Source organism: Harpia harpyja, assembly GCF_026419915.1.
Source record: "Harpia harpyja isolate bHarHar1 chromosome W unlocalized genomic scaffold, bHarHar1 primary haplotype SUPER_W_unloc_1, whole genome shotgun sequence".
Taxonomy (NCBI): domain Eukaryota; kingdom Metazoa; phylum Chordata; class Aves; order Accipitriformes; family Accipitridae; genus Harpia; species Harpia harpyja.
The window spans coordinates 327808-352366 of NW_026293183.1; the positions used below are offsets into that span (position 1 = coordinate 327808).

The 24559-nt window shown below is 63.5% G+C and overlaps 5 protein-coding genes across 5 annotated transcripts; 1 reads left to right on the forward strand and 4 right to left on the reverse strand.

Moving 5' to 3' along the window:
* Positions 1-335: 335 nt before the first annotated feature.
* LGALS4 (galectin 4) lies at positions 336-3973 on the reverse strand. The gene is given in 13 exon segments (XM_052779385.1): positions 336-524; positions 814-879; positions 882-965; positions 967-1012; positions 1136-1173; positions 1175-1230; positions 1416-1459; positions 2965-3028; positions 3125-3167; positions 3169-3302; positions 3305-3333; positions 3695-3783; positions 3929-3973. Coding segments are annotated over 13 exon segments (885 nt in total). The 3' UTR covers positions 336-377.
* A 953-nt stretch (positions 3974-4926) lies between these two features.
* ECH1 (enoyl-CoA hydratase 1) lies at positions 4927-8221 on the reverse strand. Its single transcript, XM_052779386.1, is given in 11 exon segments — positions 4927-5078; positions 5865-6015; positions 6127-6198; positions 6298-6368; positions 6506-6579; positions 6670-6718; positions 6783-6907; positions 7258-7346; positions 7417-7481; positions 7483-7874; positions 8188-8221. Coding segments are annotated over 11 exon segments (1227 nt in total). The 3' UTR covers positions 4927-4973.
* A 467-nt stretch (positions 8222-8688) lies between these two features.
* HNRNPL (heterogeneous nuclear ribonucleoprotein L) lies at positions 8689-15370 on the reverse strand. The gene is made up of 13 exons (XM_052779437.1): positions 15125-15370; positions 14320-14438; positions 14006-14243; positions 13750-13835; positions 13388-13484; positions 13234-13306; positions 10376-10447; positions 10025-10305; positions 9839-9960; positions 9561-9762; positions 9129-9186; positions 8905-9000; positions 8689-8819 (listed from the first exon to the last, which is right to left on the reverse strand). Exons 1-13 carry the CDS (start codon positions 15341-15343, stop codon positions 8761-8763), a joined length of 1722 nt encoding a protein of 573 aa, XP_052635397.1. The 5' UTR covers positions 15344-15370; the 3' UTR covers positions 8689-8760.
* Positions 15371-17458: 2088 nt separating this feature from the next.
* Positions 17459-19801, forward strand: NFKBIB (NFKB inhibitor beta). The gene is given in 7 exon segments (XM_052779453.1): positions 17459-17909; positions 18221-18326; positions 18423-18578; positions 18580-18652; positions 18989-19077; positions 19162-19401; positions 19562-19801. Coding segments are annotated over 7 exon segments (1041 nt in total). The 5' UTR covers positions 17459-17580; the 3' UTR covers positions 19610-19801.
* Positions 19802-20351: 550 nt separating this feature from the next.
* SARS2 (seryl-tRNA synthetase 2, mitochondrial) lies at positions 20352-24555 on the reverse strand. Its single transcript, XM_052779387.1, is given in 17 exon segments — positions 20352-20503; positions 20578-20643; positions 20725-20817; positions 21106-21199; positions 21288-21397; positions 21486-21573; positions 21681-21726; positions 21851-21959; positions 22005-22052; positions 22114-22219; positions 22327-22390; positions 22695-22749; positions 22839-22979; positions 23080-23109; positions 23177-23291; positions 23825-23984; positions 24465-24555. Coding segments are annotated over 17 exon segments (1545 nt in total). The 3' UTR covers positions 20352-20374.
* Between the last annotated feature and the right edge of the window lie 4 nt (positions 24556-24559).

Sequence of the window (24559 nt, forward strand, 5' to 3'; positions counted from 1 at the left end):
GGACAGGTTTAGGGGGTCATCATGGGGGACCATGGGGCGGGGGGGGGGGGGGAAACGGGACACACAGGACCATGGGGCTCAGCACTGCGGGAAGGTGATTGAAAGGCGACAGTGGGGCTGGGACCAGCCCCAGCAGGGCCCCTGCTTGTTCTGGGGGGTCCTGGGGACAAGGTTATGGGGTGGGGTGGGGCTGGGGGGGAGCTATGGGGCAGCAGCAGGCAGTGATGGAGGCACACGTGTGAAAGCAACTTTATTGGGGTCAGCGCTGGGTGGTGACAGTGGCGCCGATGGCCCCAGCCAGCACCCGTGGGGGGGGGGCGCTGGAGAATGGGCTATGGGGCAGGCCATGAGCCAGGCTATGGGGCCAGCTGTGGGGCTCAGAAGTGGACGTAGGAGAGGACGACGTTGCCCTCCACCTCCAGCGTGTCGACATGGGGTCCCAGGGGCAGGTGGTGGGAGAAGTTGCAGAGTGGCTGGCCCTTGGCAAACACCTTGAAGCAATGGTTCCCGCAGCAGATGGAGAGCTGGGGGGGGGGGGGGAGAGTGGTTGTGGGCAATGTGCACCCTTGTGCAAGGCATGCCCTCGTGCGACACCAACACCCACCCACATGCAACACCTGCCTGGTGCAACACCCGTCCTCCTGCCCTGTGGGTCTTCATGCAACATGAACCCTTATGCAATTCCCATCCATGTGTGATGCTCACCCTCCTGCAACACAACCCCCTCATGCAATTGATCTCCCTCCCACTCGTGCAGCACCCACCCACATGTGACACCCACGCTTGTGCGTGCCCCCCCCCCCGTGCACTCACGTCAAAGTAGCAGCTGTGCTGGAAGGGGTTGTGGGGCAGATCCTGCTCCTCTGCCCCCCAGACACTGACACCCCCCCACTCCCCAGCAGGCTGTTGCATACCACAACCCCCTTGCCCAGGTTCAGGTTCAAGTGCAGCAGCATGCCCCCCCCCAGGACCCACCCGCAGGTTGATGTGGACCCTTGGGGGGGGGGGGGGGGGGGGGGGGGGGGGTTGGTGGTGGTGACAGTGGGGTCAGGGTGCTCTGGGTGCCGGGCACCCCAGGGAAGGGGGTGGGGGTCCCTTCCCCCCCCCCAATACCTTTCGGCATCAGGGGGGGAGAATGAAGCCCTTCACTACAATGATTTTCTTGGGGATGAGCTCCCCCCCCGATGGTGGCCACGAAGGGCACAGGCTGCAGACAGGACGGGGGCTGGGATGGGGACAGGACGACCCCCCCCTCCCCAGCCACCCTGTGTCGTGTGTGTGTCCCAGCTGGGGCCGGCCCCCTCCCCCCCACCGGGTGAAGGGTGGCTGTGGAAGAGGAGAGAGGGTCAGTGGGGGACAGGGCAGGGGGTCTGGGCTGTGCCCTCCTCCCCCCCCCCCCCCCCCCCCCCCCCCAGCACTCACCGGCAGGTTGCTATGATGGTAGGGGATGGTCTGCGGCCTGTCCGGGGGGGGGAGGGGGGGGGGGGCAAAAAACATCTGGGTCCTCTCCAGGGTGACCCCCTCCCCGCTCCCCGGGACTCACTGGCATGGTGGGGAGATATATGTATGTTCCCTGTGGAGAGACAGGGCAGAGGTGAGGATAGGGGGCAGGAGGGATATGGGGATCGGGGGGAGGTGTTGGGGGGGGGGCCCAGATCCCCTGATTCCATCCACCCACCCCCCCGTGTGTACACCCCTATAACCCCCTGTGTGCCCACATATCCACTTTGGGACACAACCCCCCATATATTCCCTGCATGCTCATACGTCCCTCTTGGGACCCAATATACTCCCCCTGTACGCCCATATAACCCACACACACCCCCCACACACCCCCCCCGGGACCCTGTGTGCCAATATATCCCCTAATGAGACCCAATATACTCATATTTAGGACCCCATAAAACAGCATGTGCTCATATTATCCCCTTTGGGTCCCCCATATATCCCCTGTGTGCACATATACCCCCCCCACTTTGGGACCCCATATATCACTGTGTGTGATCTTGGAAATCCCATATAGCCCTTTTTGGTACCTCCTGTAACCCTCTGTGTACACATATATCTCCTTTGAGCTCCTCACACACACACACTCCCATCTGAGCCCTTATATCCCTCTTTCAGACACATATATAATCCCATGTGAACATATATCCAACTTTGGAATTCCATATATCCCCCTTTGGGACCCCCTATACCCCATGTGTGTCTATATATATCCACCATTGGAGCGTTATATAGCTCCCTTTGGGACCTCATGTCCCCATATACCCTTTGAAACACTATATACCCCCTTGTGTGCACATATATCCCCTTTTGGAACTTCATATACCTCCCCTTTGGGACCACGTATAACTCTTGTGTGACTGTATTATTTCCCCCTTTGGGACCCCCCCATATATATCCCCTGTGTGCCCCTGTATCCCCCTTTGGGACCCCATATATCCCCTGTGTGTGCACATACTCCCTCTGGGATCCCATATAACCCCTTGTGTGCATGTATATCCCCCTCTTTGGAACCCCGTATCTCTCCTATGTGTGCATGTATCCCCCTCTGAGACCCCATATAGCTCCTGTGTGTGTACATGTACCCCCCCCCTTTGGGTCTCTATATACCCCTGCATGCCCATATATCCCTCTCTGGAATGTCCATATACTATGTGTGTCCATATACTCACCCTTTGGGACCCCCATATACTCCCTACGTCCCCTTCATCACCTTTTGAAGCCCAATGTATCCCCTGTGTGCCCATGCAGCTCCCTCTTTGGAATGCCATATACCCCTTTGGGACCCCATATACCGCCTGTGCCCTTATGTCCTCTTTTGGAACCCCATATATGCCCTGTGAGCCCCTATCTCCCCATTTGGGACCCCTTATATCCCCTTTGGGACCACATATATCTGCCTAGGAACCCCATATATGCTCTGTGAGCCATTATATCCTCCTTCGAGACCTCGTATACCCTCTGTATGCACATATATCCCCCTTGGAGACCCCATATACACCCTGTGAGCCCTTGTATCCCCCTTTAGGCCCCCCATATACCCCAGTGAGCCCCTATAGCCCCCTTGAGACCCCCCTAGACCAGCAGAGCCCACCAACCCCCTCCCCCATCCCCGCACCCAATAGGCGTGGAGGGGTGATGGTGATGACGATCTCGAAGGGGGGTCCCAGGCATGAAGGGGTGGAGGTCGTGGCACTGCTCTGGCCCCCACTGCCCCCCCATGGCGGCTGTTCAGCACCGCCTGCCCCTCCGTCCCAAACAGGGGTTCAAGTGCATCACTAGGTCAGCCCCTCCCCTGCCCCACTCACCAGGTTCACATGGAACCTGCAATGGGGGAGGGCACATCCATCCCGCTGTCCCTCCAGCCCTGCATCCCCCCCTGCTCCCCGTCACCAGCAGCCCTCCGTGTCCGTCCCCCCCCCCCCGCATCCCCCTCACCAGGCTCGCCCCAAACCTGAGATGACATGCAGCCCCCCCCCCACCTGTCACCCATCCCCCCCCCAGGCTGTGCCCATGTCCCCTCCATTTCCCCCTGTGCCCCTCCCATGTCCCCCTCGTCCTCCCCCATATCCCTTCCATGTCCACCATATCTCCCTGTGTCCCCCACCTATGCACCCAAGAGGGTGCACATGCGCATGCAAGGGGACAGCAGACACCCCCCCCCATGTCCCTAGGGTCCCTGTATCTGTCAGCGTGGGGGGATATAACACCTTGCACGTAGATGGTCATGCCGGGCCAGAGCCCCCCCCCCATCACAGAGGCCACATATGGCAGTGGCTGGGGGGGGGTGGGGGGGAGCATGAGGTCAGCAGGATCCCCACCATGTCCCTGGGGGGGACGGGGACATGACCCCTGGGACCCTGACCCCTAGGTCCCCATCCTGGGGGGGGGGGGTGACAGGACCTCCAGGGATGATACCAACCGGGTTGTAGGCGGGCTGGTAGCTGGGCACAGGGACGAAGGCCATGGTGATGGTGATGCCGGTGCCGATGCCAGGCTGGATGCGGAGCCCACAGGTGCCAGGACTTTTATAGCCCCAAATCCGAGGTAGGGCCCCTACCCTGCCCCACCCAGACACCTGGGTTCTCACACCAGCTCGGGGTGGGGGTGTTATAGACGCTCGTGACAAATTGGAGGAGCCAATTTGTATTAAATGACAAGATCGAATTTATTAGCAAGCGATAAGAGAGCAAAACAGCGCTGGGCGGCCGGGGGAGACAGTGCTCCGCCAAAGGCTCGCGCTGAAAATGGGGAAGAGTCCCTTTATTTATACAGTTTCTAGTTTCTGTCTATGTGATGGCTGGTATCTTCTGCATTGTGTGTGCGTTTGTGCCGTCATTTGTTTGTTAGGTGGAACCTCTTTCATTAATAATCGGTACTTAACTGGATACTGTGGTTTTAGATAAGTGAGGAATGTCTCTACCCCCACATGCGATTTCATGAACAAAGTTAACCAGTTCATTACAGTGGGTACAGCCCAGACACTGGGGCCCCAAACCTGGGGGGTGGGCTAACCCACCCCCCTGGGTGCTTGGGGTTCCCCCGTCGGTTTGGGGGGACCCCTTTGTGCCCCCCACATCCACCCCAGGAGGGCAGGTCCCAGGTGGTGGAGGCAGGGTGGGGTCCAGACTTTGACCCCCCCAGATGCAGGGTGAGGGGGATCCTGCCCAAGGCAGCAACACCTCAGACTCTGCCCTATGCCAGGCAGACCCAGGCGTATGGGTGTCAGGTGGGGGCGGGAGGGGCCCAGATGTGCTGTGGGGTCCAGGGGGGGGACATTGGCCTTGGTCCTCAACCCCCCCGGCACCCCGGGGTCCCCATCACCGCTCCCAGGGGATATAGGGACCCCCTCCCAGACCAATGGCAGCCCCCCAGGTCCTGTCCCTCCCCACATTGCCCAAGGACGAGGCAGGACTGGGGGATGTGGGGGCAGCCAGGTTTATTGTGGGGGGGGGGCCGCGGTGGCCCTACAGCTTGGAGAAGGGGACGTCCTCGGGACCCTTCTTCTCCATCACTACCTGCACCGACTTGAGGATGTCCTCGGTCTGCAGCATGCTCATGTTCCAGTTGGCCTGGGGATGGGGACAGGGATGGGATGTGGCACCCTGGGGGTCTAAGACGGCCCTCGGTGTCCTGGTTTCAGCTGGGATAGAGTTAACTGTCTTCCTAGTAGCTGGTACAGTGCTATGTTTTGAGTTCAGTATGAGAAGAATGTTGATAACACTGATGTCTTCAGCTGTTGCTAAGTAGTGTTTTAGTCTAAAGTCAAGGATTTTTCAGCTTCTCAAGCCCAGCCAGCGAGAAAGCTGGAGGGGCACAAGAAGTTGGCACAGGACACAGCCAGGGCACCTGACCCAAACTGGCCAACGGGGTATTCCATACCGTGTGACATCCCATCTAGTATAGGAACTGGGGGGAGTGGGGGCAGGGAATCACCGCTCAGGGACTAGCTGGGCATCGATTGGTGGGTGGTGAGCAATTGCACTGTGCATCATTTGTACATTCCAATCCTTTTATGATTGCTGTTGTCATTTTATTAGTGTTATCATTATCATTATTAGTTTCTTCTTTTCTGTTCTATTAAACCATTCTTATCTCAACCCACGAGTTTTACTTCTTTTCCCGATTTTCTCCCCCATCCCACTGGGTGGGGGGGGGAGTGAGTGAGTGGCTGCGTGGTGCTTAGTTGCTGGCTGGGGTTAAACCACGACACTCGGGGACAAAGACGGGCACAGGGATGGCAACAGCGCGGAGTCAGGGACGTCATCACAGTCAGGGAGGGGGAACAGGGACGATGAGGGAGGGAGCGTGGGCTTTTGGGGCTGGGGGTCCCGGCAGGAGGGGAGGGGACCGCTCACCACGTAACGGAGGCTCTTGGGGACAGGGTGGTCCCGTGAGCAGAGCAGGTTCACCTTGGTGCCCTGCACGGCCACGGGGCTCCGGGCTGCAATGGTGGTGGCCACTTCCAAGGCTCCCTGCAGCAGTGTCTCCTTATCGGCAAACACCCGGCTGCGGGCAAGAGAGGGGCTGCCAGTGGGGACGGGCACCCCGAGGGGTACACTAGGGACAGCCCCAAGGATGGGGTCACCTCCCAGGGGTGGTGGTGGGGGGCTGCAGTACCTCACCAAGCTGGAGCTCTGCGCTTCAGGGGCCATCATCTTGTGGGCGGTGAAGGCCAGTTCATTGATGAGACTGCAGGGGGGTTTGTGGGGTGAGACGGGGTCCCCTTGAAGTCCCCTCCCCTGCCACCAGCCCCCCCAGTGTCCCCCTCCCTGGCATCCCCCCACCCACCTCTGGCTACCCATGATCTTCGGGAGATGCTGCAGGGTGCCCACGTCAGCCACCAGCCCGATGTCCACCTCCTGTGGGCACGGGGACACGCGAGGGGGCACAGGGACGTCCAAGGAGACACGGGGACGTGGGGGGGGGGGGGGTATGGGGACAGCCGAGATGCTCCAGGGACATCCGAGGGGTCCCAGGGACACCCCAGGGTCCCCACCCACCTATCTTCACCTGGAAACCAGGCATCCTGGGCGCAGTAGCAGATGTCACAGGCAGAGATGAGATCAACACCTGCCAGGAAAAGACCCTGAGCCGGTGGGGGGGACCCTGAGCCAGTAGTGGGGGAGACCCCGGCCCGCCCCCCCCCCAGCCCCAGCTCACCTGTGCCGACGTAGGCGCCATGCACCGCTGCGATCACCGGCTTCGGGCACTGCAGGAGAAACGGGCATCGGGGGGTTGGGGAACAGTCTCCCCCCCCCGTCCATCCATCCAACCTTCTCCAGCACCGAGAAGGTCTCCTGGTACTCGCAGATCTTCCGGCGCAGGTTCCAGGCCTTCCTGGCCCTGTCCTCACCCTCCACCATTGTGAACTCGCTGCCCATCCCCATCAGGTCAATCCCTGCCCGGGGCCATACCATCACCCATTCCCGGTTGGGGTGCAAAGCCCCCCCAAGCCCCCCAGCCAGGGCTGAGACACCCCCAGGCCTCCTGGTGATGCCAAGATGCCCCTGATCTCCCCTGGCTGGGGCACAGGTACCCCAAATACCCCCACCCAGGGCAAAGTTACCCCCAATTCCCCTTGGCTGGGGTAGAGATACCCCCAGTTCCACCCAGCTGGTACCAAGATGCTCCCAGTCCCTCCCAGATGGGTCAAGACCCCCCCCCCCATTTCCCCTGCTGGGGCTGAAACAACCCCCCAATTCTGAGATTCCCCCCCAAATGAGCCAAAAATCCCCGACCCCCCCTCACCAGCCGTGAAAATCTTCCCAGCACCTGAGATGACGATGGCGCAGCAGGATGAGTCCTGGCCTATGTCCTGGAAGCACTCTACCATCTCCCTGTGGGAACGGGGACAGCTGGGGATGGGGTCTGGGGGGCCATGGGGGAGTCCCCAAGCGCCCCCGTTACCTCCAGAACGCCATGTTCATGGCATTCCTCTTCTCAGGGTGGTGGAGCTCCACATGCAGGACGCGGGTCCTGCTCCAGCATCACCCACAGCGTCTCAAAGCTGTGGCCGGGCAAGCACTGCTCTGCTGCCTCTGCCAACATCAGCTGGGCCAGCACCCAAAGTGCTGCGGCACCCAGCCTGTCACTGGGGCACTGGGACCCACTGGGGAGGGACTGGGACCCACCAGGGAGGGACTGGGAGTCCTTGGGGAGGAGCAGGGACCCACTGGAGAAGGGCTGGGGGCACTGGGACACACTGGGGAAGGAGTGGGAGTACCCAGGGAGGGACTGGGAGTTGTGGGAGATCTGGGGGCACTGGGACACACTGGGGAAGGACTGGGACCCAATTGAGAAGGGCTGGGGGCACTGGGATGCACTGGGGAAGGAGTGGGACCCACTGGGGAAGGGCTGGGGGGGCACTGGGATCCACTAAGGAAGGACTAGGAGGCACTCGGGGTACTGGGAAAGGACCCCAGCATCCAGAGGGGCCTCAAAGGGGGCACGGGAGGGGGTCATGGGCAGGGGGGGGAGTAATGGGGACCCCGGGGGTCAGGGCACACAAAAAGGGGAGACTCGGGGGGCCGTGAGGTCAACTGAGGGTCAAGGTTAGGCTGGGGGTCATGGGTGGCTCTAGGCCACGCCGGAGGGTCCCCATGGGGGGGGGGGGGGGAGGGTAAGGTTAGGCCGGGGGTCACGGGCCTGGTGGGGGGGGGGGCGGGGCCCCCCCCTCACATCTCCCCAGCAGCCCCCACAGCCCCACCGCCATCGCCTCCGTGTAGTCCTCCACGGGCCGAGGACAATGAGGACGACGGCTAGAGCGTCGCCCCTTCCCGCCACGTGACCCGCCCGCAAGGAGGCGGAAGTGCCCCTGTACCCTCCTCCCTACCGAGGCAGAAGTGCTCCCTCTTCCCCCTCCCTACCGAGGCGGACCCCGGTGCTGGGGGGGGAGGTGTGTGAGGGGTGTTGTACAGAAACCTCCCCCCTGCAGCTACACCAAACCCCCATACTCCATTGCCCAATATCCCCCCAAAACAGGGTGGGCTGACCCCTCCTTCCCCCCCCACCCCAAAAGGCCTGGTTTGTTTCCCAAACGAGTTTATTGAAAGGCAGGAGGTCAGCGGGGAGGGGGGGCACTGAGCCCATGTACAACCATTCTCCTTAAAAATGGGGGGGCTGGTGGAAAAGGGGGGGGGGGGTCGCCAGGCAGTCAGTACTGAACATCAGCCTTTAAAAAAACAGGGGTTTGAGGAAAAAAAAAAACAGGGATGGGGGGGGCGGGGGTCCCCACGGGTAGGGGGGTCCTGGTTAGGAGGCATGCTGGGCGGTGGAGAAGCAGAGTTTCAGCGTGTAGGGGTACGGCCCGTCTAGGGGAGAAGAGAAAGAAGGGGGGGGGTTAGCAGGGTGCGGGTTGGAGGGGGGGCCCCCCTGCCCCCCCCGGGGGTGACTTACTGGGGTTCTTCATCTGGTAGTGGTTGAGGAAGCCGAGGGTCTCCAGGGCATCGCTCTTGGAGTCCCACTCCAGCAGCCCCGAGGAGCTGCGCTCGCCTGCGGGGGGGGTGTCCCTTCCTCAGCCCAGCAGCTGCGACGGCTGTGCCGCCCTGCCCCCCCGCACGCCCCCCCCCCGGGGCAGGGAGCACCCCCCGGGCAGCCGCTCCCTGCCCCCCCACACTTACTCTTCCCCGAGAAGACCTTGACAGAGGAAGGTCGCTTCACACCCAGCTCGTCGCAGATCTGGGGCGCAGAAGAGAGGAAAAAAAAAAAAAAAAAAAAAGGGGGGGGGTGAGGAGGAGGAAAAGGGAAGACGAGGAAGAGGAGGAGAGGAGAAGGAAAGAGGGAGAGGAAGAGAAAGCAGCAAGGAGGAAAAAGAAAAAGAAGGCAGGAGGAGAAAAAGGAGAAGAAGGGAGGAGGAAAAAGAGGGAGTAGAAGAGAAGAAAAGGACGAGGAGGCAAAGGAAGAAAAGGACAAGGAAAAAGAGGGAGAGAAGAAGCGGGAAGGAGGGGGAGAAAAAAGTGGATGCGGGAGGAAGAGGCAGATGCAAAGAGGAGGAGGAGGGAGGAAGAGGCAGACGCAAGGAGGAGGGGGGCAGGCGGGGGTCCACCCCGTACCTCGTAGAAGTTGTCCTCGGTCACCTCCAGGGGAGCGTTGAAGAAGTGGAGGACGTTGCTGGGGTGCTGGATCCTGTTCTTGGCCGCCTGCTCGGGGGTGGAGAAGCGGTTGTTGCGGGAGCCGCTGAAGTCCTTGTAGCTGCAGGATCCATCCTCCAGCCCATAGGACTGTCCGGGCATGATGGCCTGCTGCTTGGAGACGCTGCCGGGGCAGGGGGGGTGCTCAGCATGACAGGCAGGGCTGCCCGTCGCTCCCCCCACCCTGGCCCAAGACCTACCAGACATTGAGCTTCTGCCCAAACATGAAGTTGTTGTTGAGGTGGGTGATGGCCCGGTCCACAGCATAGCCATCTGCCATCTCCACCATGGCTGCCCCTGGCTTGCTCTTCATGAACTTCACCTGGAAGGGAAGCGGTATAACAGACAATCCCCCCCTCTGTGCCCAACACCCCCCCCCCATTTACCTTCTCCACATTTCCGTAGAGGCAGAAGATGTTAAAGACGCGGTCGCAGTTCATCTTAGACTGATCCAAGCCATAGACCATGAGAACGGGGCTGTCGGCGTGGGGGCCATACTCCGGTGGCGGCGGGGGCGGTGGTGGGTGCCCGTACTGGGGGCCGTACCGGCTGGGTCCCCGGCGGTGCCCCCCCACCGGAGGGCCCATCCTTCTCCCTTCATAGTGGGGCGGCGGGGGCCCGTAACCCTCATCGTGGTAGTGCCCGTGGTATCCGCCATGGGGGCCTCCTGTGTGGGTAGAGGGTTGGAGACCCCCCTGGCATCGCATGGCTCCCCCCCCCCCCGAAGGGTGCCATACCGTACTCTGCAGGGTGGTCTCCCAGGAGTGGGGGCTGCCGCTGGCGCTTGTTGGGGTTGCCACCCGGGTCTCCTGCAGGTGGAAGAAGAGGTTAGGGTGGTCTTGGTGGGGGGGGAACACCGCTCCCCCAGGGCGCCAGGGGCCCCTCCAGTCCCTGACACCCAAGCCTGGCCCCGGGGAGGCTTTGGGGATCCCCCAGCTACCCCAGGAAGGCAATGGTGGGGCTGGCTCCGAACCCCTGCGCCCAGCTCCCAACCGGGACCCCCCACATCTCCTCCCTGCGGGGACTGAGAGCCCCGGCTGGAGCAAGGGGGCCGATCCTGGGAGAAGAAACACACCCCCACCCCCAATCCTATCCCCTCCCTCCCGCCCACCAGGGACCAGCCCTGGCCCCCCTAAGCTGACTAGGAGGGAGGTGCGGCGAGGGGAGCGCCCCACTCCGTGCCCCCCGGCCTCTGGGATGCTACTAGTTTCTACACAGCCATTTAAAAAAAAATAAAAATTAATGTACAAAAAGGAAAAATAAAAATGTAAATTAAATAAAAAGTGGCAAGACATCTCCCCACCCTGACAAAACGGGAGAGGGAGCAAGACTGGTACAGGCAGCAAAGCAACAGCAGTAACAGGTTAAAACGAGCCATCACGTACAAGGCATAAACACGCTCATGTCACCGTACAGTTGCTCTTCTCTTCCCTTTACATGACCGGGTTTCGTACAGGTTTATTCCGAGTCAATTACAAAGATTGAAAAGGGCTACTTACAGCAGGAGTACAAAGTACAATGTCCATTGTCATATAAAAATTCTGTATTTCTCTTACCATTGGACGCTTCAAGAGTGAGTTAGCACAGTTCTGAAAGATGGCGTCCCATCAAACATACACTGCGACCCTGCATCACATGGTTTCAGAGTCATAAACACAGGTCAAAGGCACAAAACCGCTACAATTTTTCTTTAAAAAAAGTAAAATTTTTTTTTTTTTTTAAAAAAAAAGGTCTCACAGATGTTTTGTCCTCAGAAGGTACCGAGAGAGAGGACGTAAAGGTGTGATAAATGAGAGTGTTCCTCCGTGTTTCACCTCCTGCAATTTGTGTTGTGCTGTAACAAAATGGTGCTTCTGGCTCTGTGTAGCTCTTTCCCATGTGCGTGTCTCCTCTGTAATGGAAATGTGTCTCGGCTCGAGCGCCAGCCCCACACAGCCCCAGCTACGGCCTCCTAGGGACCTGTGTGCCCTTGGAGTTGGGTTGCTTTGTGTTGGCTGGTTTGGTGGTGGTTTTTTGTTTGTTTGGTTTGGGTTTTTTTTGTTTGTTTTGTTTTCTCCACTTGGCGCTGATATGGTGGCAGTTGAGGACTGCAGGAGAAACAGCGTAAAGCAAAGGAACTGCCCTCCCAAACCAAACCGTGCTGAGAGCAATCCTAAGGTCTTGGAGGGCCTCAGATCTACTCCGGTCTCCGGTAAGAGCGCTGCTGGGCTTGTTTTGAGGACCCTCTGGGCTGTGTTTTCTAGTTCTGTGTACATTCGTGGGTTCGGTTTGGTCTGGTTTTGGTAAGTAAAGGTAAATGTCTGCTGTGGCATGCCGCGCCTCTTTCTCTCTCTGTGCTGTAGATAGTCCTTGGGCCACGGTGTTGTGTCCTTGATGTAATGAGCTCAAGCTGCTGCTTGTTTCTGGATGCTGCGTGTTTTCTCCAGTAAAGGTTTCTACACTGTGTGGTGTGAGGAATGTGCAGAGGCAGGTCACAGCCCGTTCGGGACTTCCGCTGTAGTACGGTCCCCGGGGTTATGTGCAAATGACTGCTCGGAGCTGGGAAAGGCCACGTTACCGCACCCCCCTGCCCACTTCCCAGTGAGCCCCCTCTCGCCCCTGCGGCTCTGCACATCTTCTACATATGTACCTGGCAGGAGAGCTCTGCCCCTGCCCCTCGCTAAGTCATGTAATGCCATTGCTTGCATCAGCACCTGAACGGCTCTGCAGCTTTGAAAAGCAGGGGTGTCCGGCAGACGGCAGCTCGGCGGCTCCCGCAGCGAATCCCAGTCCCCCCGAATCCCCCGTGCCTGCTGTCCCCCCTCCCCCATCCTTGCTTTGAGCAGTCAAGGCCACCCGGCGCCGGTACCCCCAGCTTTAAAACATGAAGCATTTGACTTAAAAAAAGAAAGAAAACCTCAAAAAAACCCCAAACCCTGTCGCCAAGCTCCTCGTGCAGGGCTGACCCTGCACAGCCCGACACGGAGGGCAACAGCAGCTGCATCCAGCCCCGGCATCCAGCTGGGAGCGGGAGATGTCCACTCCCGTGAGCACAGGGTTTTTTTGTGGGTGGGGGGTGTCTTTTTTCCCCCCACCCTGTCTCAAGCTCAAGGGAACCGGTGTCTCCCCTCTGGTTTTACAGATGGGCCAGGTGCCACCCCCCACCAGGCCAGGGGCATTTCCAACTCGCCCCTCAGCTCCAGGAAGGTGACGTGGCCCCGATTTGGCAAATCCAGTTCGGAAGATGAGGCACACAAAGAGCCGGCAGCGGGGCATACACAATAAAGCAATGGCACTTCCCCCCCAGCCACTGAACCACCAGAAACTCATTAAATATAAAAAAACCAACCGCATATCACTGGTGCAAACTCCCCCTCGCTTCACACACCTGACACCGATGCTTCCTGACAAGCAATGCGCAGAACAAACCGCCGAGAGAAATCCCCGGCCATCGCCACTCGGTCTTTCAACTCAATTCGACCCCACCCCCACCCCGAGCCCACGCCAGCTCCAGCTGAAGGTACGGGCAGGCAAATGGCATTACATATTGTGGGTCGGTATGAGAGTGCTGCGCCCGACAGCGTGTGTAGGTACAAAGCGCTTCATCGGAGATTACCTTGTCCGCTGAGGTTGGGGTTGGTGTAGTCCCAGGTATCCTGGTCGTTCTTGAAGACATTGAGGCGCGTGGGCTGCGAGAAACACCCGGAGAAGTGTCAGACGTCAGTGGCATCACCCCACAAGGGGTGTGCGCTGCCGGTGGGGACGCTTACCTTGGCATATTCGATCTTCAGCGTGCAGCACCCAGAGTAAATGTCGGCCCCATTGAGGGACGCCTTGGCTCGCTGGGCGCTCTGCACCGAGTCAAACGTTGGCAGTGTTAAGGACATTTACGGAAATGAAAGTGTCTTTAGGGAGGGTTTCGCTGTCTGGGAGGACGGAGCCGACCACGCCGTGTCAGACGTCACTCCCCGAGCACACGGATAGTTTGGGAAACCCTCAGCTCCCTCCCTGTAGCTGGGCAGGACACGCCAGAGTGTGGCTGAGGCGACCAGTCTGTGGCAGAGCCAAACCAACCCACAGCAGAAAAAACACAAGAAAGGTAGCCCCAGGCTCTTAGGACACAGAAGGATATTCCACCATGGCCTGGACACCGTTTTTCCTGAAAATAACGATCCTCTGCACAGGGCCGCAGGGGTTGCAGATGGTGTAGAGCACGTCCTGTGGGACAGGAGAGGTGAGAAAGCGTGAGGGACCTGGCTGAGGCACAGCAGCGGCGCCCCAGAACCCCCCTGAGCCCCCCCAAAGCAGCATGTGCCAGGGCCGGGAGAGATCTGCGTGCTCATCTCCGCGTTCCCAAAACCCTCGGGATCCCCCGGCACATCACCCACTGTTGTGATGGAGTAGATGGGGTTGAGGATGGTGAAGAGCAGGACGTTGTTGACACCCCTGGAATCATCCGTGTCCCCGGGACGGGATATCTTCTGGCTGGTGGAGTAGTTGACGAAGGCGGGGTGACCAGCGATGTAGATCTGGTTGTCAGCTGCGTAATTAACAGCGTTGCAGGCGCCAAGGATATCCTCAAACTCCACCAAGGCTTGTCTCTTCTTGGGCATCACCACCACGTAGCTGGGACGGCAAAGGCCACGGTCAGACCGACACTGCGACGCCACCGCCACGTGCGTCCCCCAACGCATCCCCTCACCTGATGGGGCCAAACTCCTGCAGGGCCTCCACGAGATCAGCCTCCACGACGCCGTCGATCAGCCCCCGGATGTGCACCACCGGGGAGGCAGGCGTCTTGTGGGGATCATCGTAGTTGTCCTGGCAGGAGAGAAGGAGTCAGCTCGGTACTTGGCCACCGTCGGTGGAATCTCAGCACACCCTCTGCCCATCACCGCAGCTGAGAGTCCTGCCTCGGCAGTTAAAGGAGGGAGCAGTTTTGAACTTGGTGCGGCCAAAGAGCCCCCAGCGCTGCTGGGGGATGCAGGCAAAGACCCTGCAGACCCCTGCCTCCCCTGAACCTGAACCCAGAGGCTCTGCAGGCCCCCAGGGTCCAGCCCTGCCCCTCAATAGACGTTTCCCCTCTCCCTGATGGTGCTGAGCGCTCCGTGGCCTGACCACGCCAGGGCAGACCCTGTCCCCACCCCAGCCCTGACCTGAGCCCCTCCGAGGCCTTGACCTGCCCCATGCCCCCCCCAGGCAATCCCTGACCCCCTAAACACCCCCCACACCTTCTCCTAGTCCCCCAGACCTACCCTGCCCCCCATTTCCAGCCCCCTCTGGCCCAGCCTACCCCTGCTTTGACCACCACCCCCCCCAGGCCCCCCACAAGCCCTGCCCCATACACTGTATTTACCCCCCTCCGAGGGGCACATTTTGCCCCCTCAAGCCTCGTCCTGCCCCCCTACTCGCCCCACTCAGGCCCCACCGTGCCACCCTCCGCCACGATGCCCACCCCCTCTCCCAAGGACTCCACCGTCCCCCGGCCTCCCCCCGACCCCGCTCACCGCTCCGGCAGAGCCGGGCCCGCCACCAGCCCCCCCCGGCCCACCAGCCCCATGCGGCAGCGGCTCCGCGTTCTCTGTCTTCTGGCGCTTAGGAGCGCGGCCGCCCTCGCCGTAGTAGCGGCCCGAGCCGCCACCGCCGCCTGCCGCCATCTTCCCCATTTCGCCCCCACGGCCGCTGCCCTCCGCGCTCTGCAGACCCCGCCACCGCCGCCGCGACATGGCGCCTCACTCCGCCGCACCGCCTCCGCCACGCCCCTATTGGCCCGCCCCCCCCCCACCACTCAAGGCAGGGCTCCTGGTCCATTGGCTCACGGCGCTGCCCCTCCGTCGCCGGCCCCGCCCTCCACCGCCATTGGGCCCGCCGGCCCCGCGCCCATTCGCCCGCGCCTTTGCCCGTCAGCGGCGCCGCCGCCTTCCATTGGCCGCTGTCCGCGTCCGTCCGCCCGCCCACCGAGCTGGTTGGCTGGAGCGGCTGCCTGTCTCAACGACGCCCCGCCCTTCTTCATGGCCCAGCACTCGTCTACCGCCTCTCCGGGTGCTCCCAGAGGGCCTTTCGGCAGAGGCTCGTCAGGCTATTGGTCAAAGTCAACGCCAAGCCACCATCCTGGGCTCTAATTGGCTCCTCTCATGCCCCTCATAGCCTCTTCAGCCTCTCCCGCCAGGACAGCCCCTCACCTACTGGCTAACCCTCCCGTCTATCAACCCCCGCGCCTGCCGCCCCGCGCTCTGATTGGCCGCCTCCCCCAGCCTTCACTTCGGATTGGCCCGCGCCCGTTGGCGCTGGCCCTGCCCACCGCACCCCCTCAGGTAGGGACCCCCCCAGGGCCGGGCAGGATGCAACCAGGTTTTAGAAATAAACCGCTTTATTACACAAATACCGGGAGAAAGCAGTAAAATGGGGGGTTCACGGTCTCCATGGCGACGGTGGCGGCCGGGGGGAGCCCCCCCCAGGCTGTGCGATGCTGCCGGGGACGGCCCCAGCACCCCCCCCCCCCATCTCAGTTCTCGGCCCCGTTACACCCCGGTACCCCAGTTCCTGTCCCCATCACCCCACACCAGTACCCCCTAGTAACCGGGGACCCCCCCCACGCCAGTACCCCTCAGTAACCGGGGACCCCCACCCAGTGACCCTGGTTCCTGGCCCCAGTACCCCCCAGTAACAGGGACCCCCCCTTCCTGCCCTGCTGCTCCCTGGTGGGGACATGGAGGAGGGCCAAACTGCCCCTCCCACCCAAACCCTGGCCCCCCCACGCCCGTGTCTGTCCCCCCCCCCAGCCCCCAGAAGGGAACGGACAAGGCCGATAACCCTCTACGGCCATTTAAAGTCACTGCCCCCCCCGCCCCCCCGGCATGGGGTCCCCACTGCCCCCCCAGCGCTCGCCAGTGTCCCCTGGGGTCTCGCCCTCGCCCCCCCAGGCAGTCTTGGTGTCAATGGCAGCATGTTCCCTCCTCACCAGCTCCTCCAGCTCCTTCTGCGGGGGGGAACGGTGAGCGGGGAGGGGGGTGCAGAGGCCAGGACACCCCCCAGCCCCCAATCACCACCTACCTTCCAGCCCAGCAGCTCGGCCAGCGCCAGACAGCCAGCGTCGCACTCCCCCAGCCAGGCCACGTCCCTGCGGGGACAGAGGGACCTGTGGGAGGGGACGCAAGCCAGGGGAGGGGTGTCCCCAAAACCACCTTGGGGGGGTCCCCAATCCCCCAGTAGCCCGCCTACAGTGTCTAGACCTAGGGGTGCTCCTCCGTGAAAGCCAGGCATCCCCCCCCGGTCCTCCCCCATGCCCCCCCTGTCCACCACAGCCCCCCCCGGTGCCCCCCTATGCCTGTAAGCCTTGTCCGAATCAAAGTCCATGCCGCAGCCGAAGCCCATGAGGGACATGAAGGGGTTACTCTGGGGGGGGGGGGGGGAAACGAGGGTGATGGGGGGGGCAGCAGCACCTGCCCTCCCCAGTGCCCCCCAACCCCCTCTGTCCCCCCCCGGCTTTAGCAGCCCTGCCCTGTTTTCTCCTTGTTGATGAGGATCCGGGGGATGTTGGTGGGGACCCTGTGGGGGGGAGGAGAGGAGGGGATGGTCACGGGGGGGCAGTGGGGGGGCCACGGGGGGGGGAGGAGTCCGACCTGCTGACGAGGGAGGCGAAGGGCTGGACCTGCAGCGAGGTGCCCATGATAAGGAGCAGGTCAACCTTCTGGAAGTCCTGGGGGGAGAGGGGACATCACTGTGGGGCCGGCATGCACCGCGCTACCCAGCCACACCTCCCAGCATGCACCGCGGGCGGTGCTGATAGGTGGAGAGCACCGCCCCTCCCGGCGTACACTGCGCGCACCGCCCCGGAAGTGGTGTGAGGACTACGGATTCCAGCAGGCCCCGCGCGGCCGCCATCGCTGGGCCCAGCGGGGATTTCCTGGGACGGCGGCGGCGACCCTATGGCGGAGCGAGTCTGAGCGCAGCCCGGCCCGGCATGGCGGCCGCGGAGGCGGCGCCGCCCCCCGGTGAGGTGAAGCGGCCTGAGGGCGATGAGTGGTGCGACAGTGGCCTGGGCTCGCTGGGCGAGGGGCAACTGGGGCTGCTGCCCGCCAGCCCCGGGCCTGCCAGCCCCGACCCCGAGCAGCCCGGTCTGGCTCTGGGTCCCGTCACGGCGGCTGTAGGTGCCGTCCGCCTCGCTGAGCCCCCCGAGGAGGAGGAGGAGGAGGCGGCGGCGGCGGCGTCGTCGCCGCCGCCGGTGGCCGCCGTGGAGGCCGCGACCTGGCTGCGGCATGTCCTGGGCTTCCTCACCGAGGACGGCGACACGTGAGTGTGGGCGGGGGTCGGGTGGATGCGGGACACACCCCCCACTCCTGGGGGTGGAGGACCCCCACAGCCCGGGGGGGACACCCCTCTGCCCGGCGGGGGGGGATCCCCCTGCCCCGGGACGGTAGGACCCCAGTCCCGGGAGGGCTCTGACAGTGGGTCCTGCCCCCCCCCCCCCCCCCGGGCACACATGGGGCTATGCTGGACCTTGGGGAGGGGCCGCCCCCACTCCCCCCAGCTCTGCTCTCACCCTGTCTCATTGGGGGATCCCTGGGTGGGGCCAGGGGTGGTGTGACACACCCCCCCGCCAGGGCCCTGCACTTGGCCGTCATCCATGAGCATGAGGCTTTCCTGGACTCCATCCTGCAGTACACGGGTGGCACCGAGTACCTGGACCTGCAGAACGATCTGGGGCAGGTACGGAGAAACTGGGGGGGGGGGGGGGTTGTGCAGGTTGGGGGGCACCCTCCTAGCCTCTGTCCCCCACGCTGAGGGGTCTCTCTCTCCCTGCAGACAGCACTGCACATTGCCGTCATCCTGGGCCTGTCAGGCTTCGTGCAGAAGCTGCAGGCAGCTGGCGCAGGGCTGTGCGTGCAGGAGCGGGGGGGGCACACGCCGTTGCACCTCGCCTGCCGTGAGGGACGCCGGGGCTGTGCCCGCCACCTACTCAGACCCCCCCGGACCCCCCCCGGTGCCCCGTGACGAAGAGGCGCGTGCCCAGCTTGACAGCGTCAACTATGACGGTGCGGGGAGGGGGCTCGTGGGGCTGCGGTGCAAGGGCGCAGTGGGGGGGAATGGGAATGCTGTGGGGTTGTTGTGTGGGGACATGGCAGAGGCTGGGGGGGGGGGGACAGCATGGGGGGACACAGTTGTGGTGGTGGGGACACCATGGGGACATGGTAGGGGGTGGGGGGGACACCGTGGAGCTGTGGTATGAGGCTGTGTGGGAAGATGGGTGTGGGGGGGGGGCACAGTTTTGGGCAGGGGTGGAGCTGTGGCATGGGGACGCAGTGGGGCTGCAGATCTGTCGTGGGGCTGGGGGGGGCCGCAGCAATGCCTCCCTCTCCCCTCCCCGGCAGGTTACACCCCCCTCCACGTTGCTGTCCTCCGCAAAGACCTGGAGATGGTGGAGCTGCTGCTGAGCGCCGGCGCCGACCTCAACAAGGCGGTGAGTGCTGTCCCGGGTGGGGGGGAACATGGGGGTCCCCTGCGCCCCCCTGCTCTGACCCCCCATTCCCCCCCCCCCCCCCAGGAACCTAGCTGTGGCCGCAGCCCCCTGCACCTGGCGGTGGAGGTGCAGAGCCCTGAGGTGGCCGAGTGCCTGCTGCGTGCTGGTGCTGACCCTGCTGCCCGCATGTACGTGGGGTACACCCCCCTCTACAGTGCCCGCCACCGCCCCAACCCCCGCCTGCCCCAGCTGCTGCGGGACTTCGGGGCGCAGGAGCCCCCCGGGGACTCCGAGGATAGCCCCGATGAGGGCGACAACAGCGATGTAAGTGCCCCCCCCCCCCCCCCCCACGCAGTGGCCCCTGAAAATCCCCTCAGCTCCTCCCTTATGCCAATGAGGGGGGTCTTTCCCTCCTCCCAGCAGTCCCCCCGAAACTTTAGGGGGGGGTGCTGAGTGCTGGGTGTGTTTCCCCCCCCCCCCCCAGGAGGAATACGACGATATCGTCATCAACAGCAGGCGCTGCATGGACTGATGGGCCCCCCGACCCCTGCCTGGCCCCCCCCAAGTCTCTCCCTATTTATCTGGGGGCTCCCAATGCCGTTGGCTGGACTTTGGGGGAGCCCCCGCTCCCCCCACCCCAAACCCTGCCACCCCCTGCCACCCCCTCCCCGCAGTCCCGGTTGTAGCGTAGAGAATTTATATCAGTTGTTGTAAAATAAAGAGGCATTTGGCCACTGTGCAGCCCCCCCTGCCACCCCCCTCCTCCTCTTCCTCCCAGGACCAGGTGGGGGCTCGCAGCCCCCCTCCTCAGGGTCCCCATGACCAGTGTGACCCCCCCCCCCCCCCGGGATCCCCATTGCCTCCCCCAGTAACCTCCCAGTCTCCCCAGTTTCGCCGCTGGACGCTGTGCTCACACGGGCTGCGTCATGGCTACAGGGCACACGGCGAGCGTACGCGCACGTGGAGAACGTGTGTGTGCGCAAATGCACACAGTGCACATGCGTGTGCAAAAGCACAGAGGAGCACACGTGTGCCCACGGGCTGCAGCTCCGTGGGGGGTGAAGGTGGCATTTATTGCAGAGGCTTGTTAACACGGGGGGGATGTGTGTCCCGTGTGCGTGTGTCCCACCCTTGGGGACATCCATCTTCCTTCTGCGTCCCTTCTGCTTCCGTGTCCCATCTAGTGTGGGAGCCACCTTAGGTGCCCCCCCCCCCCCCACGCTTGGGGTGTCTTGTGGGGACACTGGGGTCACCTGGGGTGCGATGTGGGGGCCACCTGGGGGTCATCCCCCCCAGCTCAGGGCACGTTGCGGCCCCCCCGGGGCTGGTTAAGGCCAATGTAGCGCAGCAGGGGGGCTGGGGGCTGGGTGAGCACGGCCTGGCCGACGAGGGGCTGCAGGGCGGGGGGCACGTGGACGTGGCCGTCCTGGGGGCACAGGGCAGGGTAAGCCCCCACCCCACCCCCCAGCACCCTGGGGTGCCTCCCCCCCCAGCATGCACCAGCAGCTGGTTGCACTCCAGGAGAGCGATGAGCATCTGGAAGACAGCACAGGTGGTGCTGTTCACCTGCAGGGGGGGGGTTAGTGGGGGGCAGAGGGGCTCAGGGACCACCCAGGAGGGAGGGGGTTGCCCCCCCCCGGCACACACTGTGTGTGCATGCCGTAACTGCCCAGCCCTGTCGCTGTACATGATGTTCAGGTGCCAGCTCTGGTAGTCGGTGCAGTTGGAGGTGCTGGAGATCTGGGGAAGGGAGCAAAGGGGGTTTGCAAGTATTTAGAACCCCCCCCCATGTCTCCTGATAATGGGGACCCCCCCACCTCCATTCCAGGGACCCCCACAATGGGGGTTCACCCACAATGGGGGGATTCCCCTTCCCAGTTCCCCAACAAACCCCAAAACATGGGGGGTGACCCCCTTAAGGGGGGGGATTTGCCCTCAGGTTACTGTTGGAGCCTGTAATAGGGGGGTCACCCTGTGCAGACCCTAAATTGGGGGGGTTTGCCCCTTTGCCCCCCCAGTTGCCCTTACCTCCCCATATTTGCCCTGTCTGGGCATCCAGGCTTCGATATTGAACTTGCGGTAGGCAGGGAGCCCCAGCTTCTGCATGGGCATGTTGAGGACACTGTGGGGAGCAGGGCCGTCAGCGGGGGGGGGGGGGTGGGACAGGATGACATGTGGGGGGACACGGGGATGACCCCCCCCCCGCTCACCAGTAATGCAATCCCAGCTCAGAGATTTCCTTCTGTAGAGCCAGGAATTCAGCCAGCAGCACCTCGCTCTCGTCCCCACTTTCTGCCGCTGTCACCCTGAACATCTCCACCTGTGGGGACAGGGCAATGTTGTCCCCCCTCTTCTGCCCCCCCAACCCGCCTGGACAACCACGGTCCTTCCCCCAGTTCCCCCAGTACCTTGGTGAACTGGTGGATACGGTAGAGCCCCCACGGCTCCTGCCCTGTGTTGGTCTCGGCCCAGTAGCAGGTGCTGGAGCAGATGACCCTGGCTGGGGTGAGGGGGTGAGGACCCCCCCGGACACCTGGTGTAGGGGTGGGGGGTTCCCAGGGTCCTCCCCAATGGGGAGGGGGGGGACCCTGGGGACCCAGTACCTGATGGGCAAGTCCTCCAGCCACATGGCGTGGTCCATGAAGTACCCTGGAGTGGAGGGATGGGGCTGGGGGGGGGGGCAGCAGGGCTCCCAGAGCTGCCCCCCCCCCCCCCCCCCCCCCCAAGACACACAGACACCATTTTTCCAGGGTTTAGCCCCATTTTTCCTCACCTGTGATCCCCACCTCAGAGGTGCCATCCAGGCAGAGGTCCTCAAAGTGGGAGGGGTTGATGTTGTAGATGGGTGAGGGGGTGGTGTTGGGCTGCATGCCACAGCCCTCCTGCAAGGGGGGGACACCGAATGCAGGGACTGGGGTGGCACTCACAAAGACGGTGCCTCACAGCAGGTCAGGGATAGTCATGGGCAGGAAGCCCTGGGGAAAAAGGGGTGTTGGGGGGGGCTCCCCAGACCCTCCTGGGCCCCCCTCCACATACCTTGGGCAGCAGCTTGGCCATGGCGAAGCGCACGAGTGCGTGCTGCAGCAGCGTGCCAGCCCCGCACAGGTAGTAGGAATGGTGCCCCGAGATGTGCAACAGGCGCCTGCATCCCATGGGGGGGGGGCAGGATGGGGACACATACACGATGCGCATGTCACCGGGGACACGTGACACCTGGGTGTCCCTGCCCTGGCACCCATGGGTGCTCACCGCTGGCAGATGATGTCCAGTCCCTCACCCAGCTCCAGGTGTCCCTTCAGCTTGAAGTCAAACACTGCAGGGACAGAAGCCTGGGGGAGCCTTCCTTGCCTCTGGTGCCCTCCTCTTCCTCCCCCAAGCCTTTCTCACCCCAGGGACCCTCCTCTGGCCCCCCCCCAAGCCTTCCTCACCCCAGGGGCCCTCCTCTTCCACCCCTAGAGCCTTCCTCCTCGCTCCCACCAGAACTCCCCATCCCTTGGAGGAACCCTCCTCCTCCTCCTCACCCCCTCTTTGAGCCTCTCTTAGCCCCAGGGGACCCTCCTTGGCCCCCCCAAATCACCGCAGGGAAACTGAGGCATGCCCCCCCCCCCCCATCATACCTGGCTTCTCTCCTACCACCTCCAGCACACGGGCCTGGCTCTCATCCCTGATGGGCTGGGGGAAGAGTGGGTGTCAGGGGGTGTGGGGGGGCATGGTGACCACCCCCCGGTGTTGTCCCTGTCCCCATCATCCTCCCAGCTCACTGCCTCGGAGTGAGTGTGGTTGGGGAGCTGCAGGGCCTTGAGGTAGAAGCGCTCATCCAGGGCAGCCTCCTCAGCCAGCAGTGCCTGCAGCTGCAGCTGGACCTGGCAGCCGTGGGCCAGCAGTGCCATGTACACGGGGAGCTGTGGGGACATGGGGCTGGGGGCACGGGGGGGGGGGGGGGGGTGACAGCCCCCAGCACCTCCTGCCTGGGAGTGGGGACCCCCTCCCTGGGGTCCCTACTGTCTCTGCCGTCTCCTTGTCTTGGGCTGCCTGTGGGAGGAGAGTGGGTGGGACACGGGTGGGGAGGACCTGGGGGGGTCCCGGGGTGGGGTCTCACCATCGGGGCCTGCATGCCCTGGGCCACCTGGCCCTTCTCGGCCTCCAGGCAGGCGATGGTGGCCCGCACCTCCCCCAGGTGGGACCAGGTCTGCACAGGGGGGGTGTGGGCGGGGCTTCCGAAGGGCCCGCCCCCTCCCGCATACAGACCCTGCCCCATCAGCATGCACAGCATTTCCCCCAGCCCCTCCACAAGCCCCGCCTATTTTTACTGGGCCCCACCCCTTCCCCTTAAGCCCCTCCCTAGGGCAGGCAAACCCCACCTACTGTGAGGCCCTGCCCCCCTAGCCTAAGACAGACCCCGCCTACCGCTGGGCCCCACCCCATCCCGCAGACAGACCCTCCCCCTCTCTGAAGGCCCCACCCCCACATCCCTTCCCAGGCAGACACTGCCCACCCCGAGGCTCCGCTCCTCCAGCTCGGGCAGGCCCCGCCCCCATGCCCTGCTCCCGCCCATCCCGGACAGTCTCCGCCCCTCTCCCGCCGTCCCCGCCCACCCCAGCCAGGCCCGCCCCTCTCCCACCATCCCCGCCCACCCCAGCCAGGCCCCGCCCTCTCCCACCGTCCGCACCCGCCCCTCTTCCGCCGTCCCCGCCCACCCCAGCCAGGCCCCCCCGAGGCCCCGCCCCGCTCACGATCTCGCGGTCACCCCCCCCCGCAGCGGTCACCCCCTCGCAGCGGCCCCCGCCGCCGCTCCAGCTCCCGCTCGCTCAGCGCCGCCACCTCTAGCTGCGGCCGCGCGCTCAGGCCCTCGCGCACGTGCTCGTACAGGCGGCTCCGCCCCGGCCCGGCCGCCCGCCGCCAGCGTCCTGGGCGCCGTCATCTTGGACGCCGGCGCGGGTCCGGCGAGCGTCACGTGACGGAAGGGGCGGGGGTCACCGCCCGGTCGCGCCCCCCGAGCGCTCTGGCCACGCCCCCGTCCCGCCTCCTACCCCCAGCGCCCCGCCTAGTGTTCCCACGTCCCCCCAGGCCCCTTCCCAGTGCCCCCAGCTCCCCCCCCCAGTACCCCCAGATCCTCCCATGTCCCCCCCCAGGTCCCTTTCCAGTGCCCCCAGGCCCACTCCCAATGTCCCCAGCGCCCCCCCCCAGTGCCCCCAGATCTTCCCATGTCCACTACCAGCGTCCCCAGGCCCCCCCAGGTCCCTTCCCAGTGCCCCCAGGCCCCCTCCCAACATCCCCAGGTTCCCCCCCCAGCTCCCCCAACGCCACTCTGCAACGTGTCCCGCACAGCGACAGCCTTTAATGGGTGCAGCGAAGGAACAGCACCGCTCCCCCCGCCCCGGGGCCACCGACACAGTGTCCTCGGCTGCAGAGAGGCCGCTGTCGCCACTGACATGGCATCCCCAGGCGCAGAGGGGCCACTGTCATGCGTGTCGTCATCCCC

What these genes read in the sequence shown, in the direction of transcription:
- HNRNPL (XM_052779437.1), bottom strand. Translation starts at nt 15,343, where the DNA reads ATGTCGCGGCGGCGGTGGCGGGGTCTGCAGAGCGCGGAGGGCAGCGGC. An exon ending in AGACCACCCTGCAGAGTACG is followed by an intron (nt 10,306 to 10,375) that starts GTATGGCACCCT and finishes CTACCCACACAG; the next exon opens with GAGGCCCCCATGGCGGATAC. An exon ending in TCTACGGAAATGTGGAGAAG is followed by an intron (nt 9,961 to 10,024) that starts GTAAATGGGGGG and finishes CTTCCCTTCCAG; the next exon opens with GTGAAGTTCATGAAGAGCAA.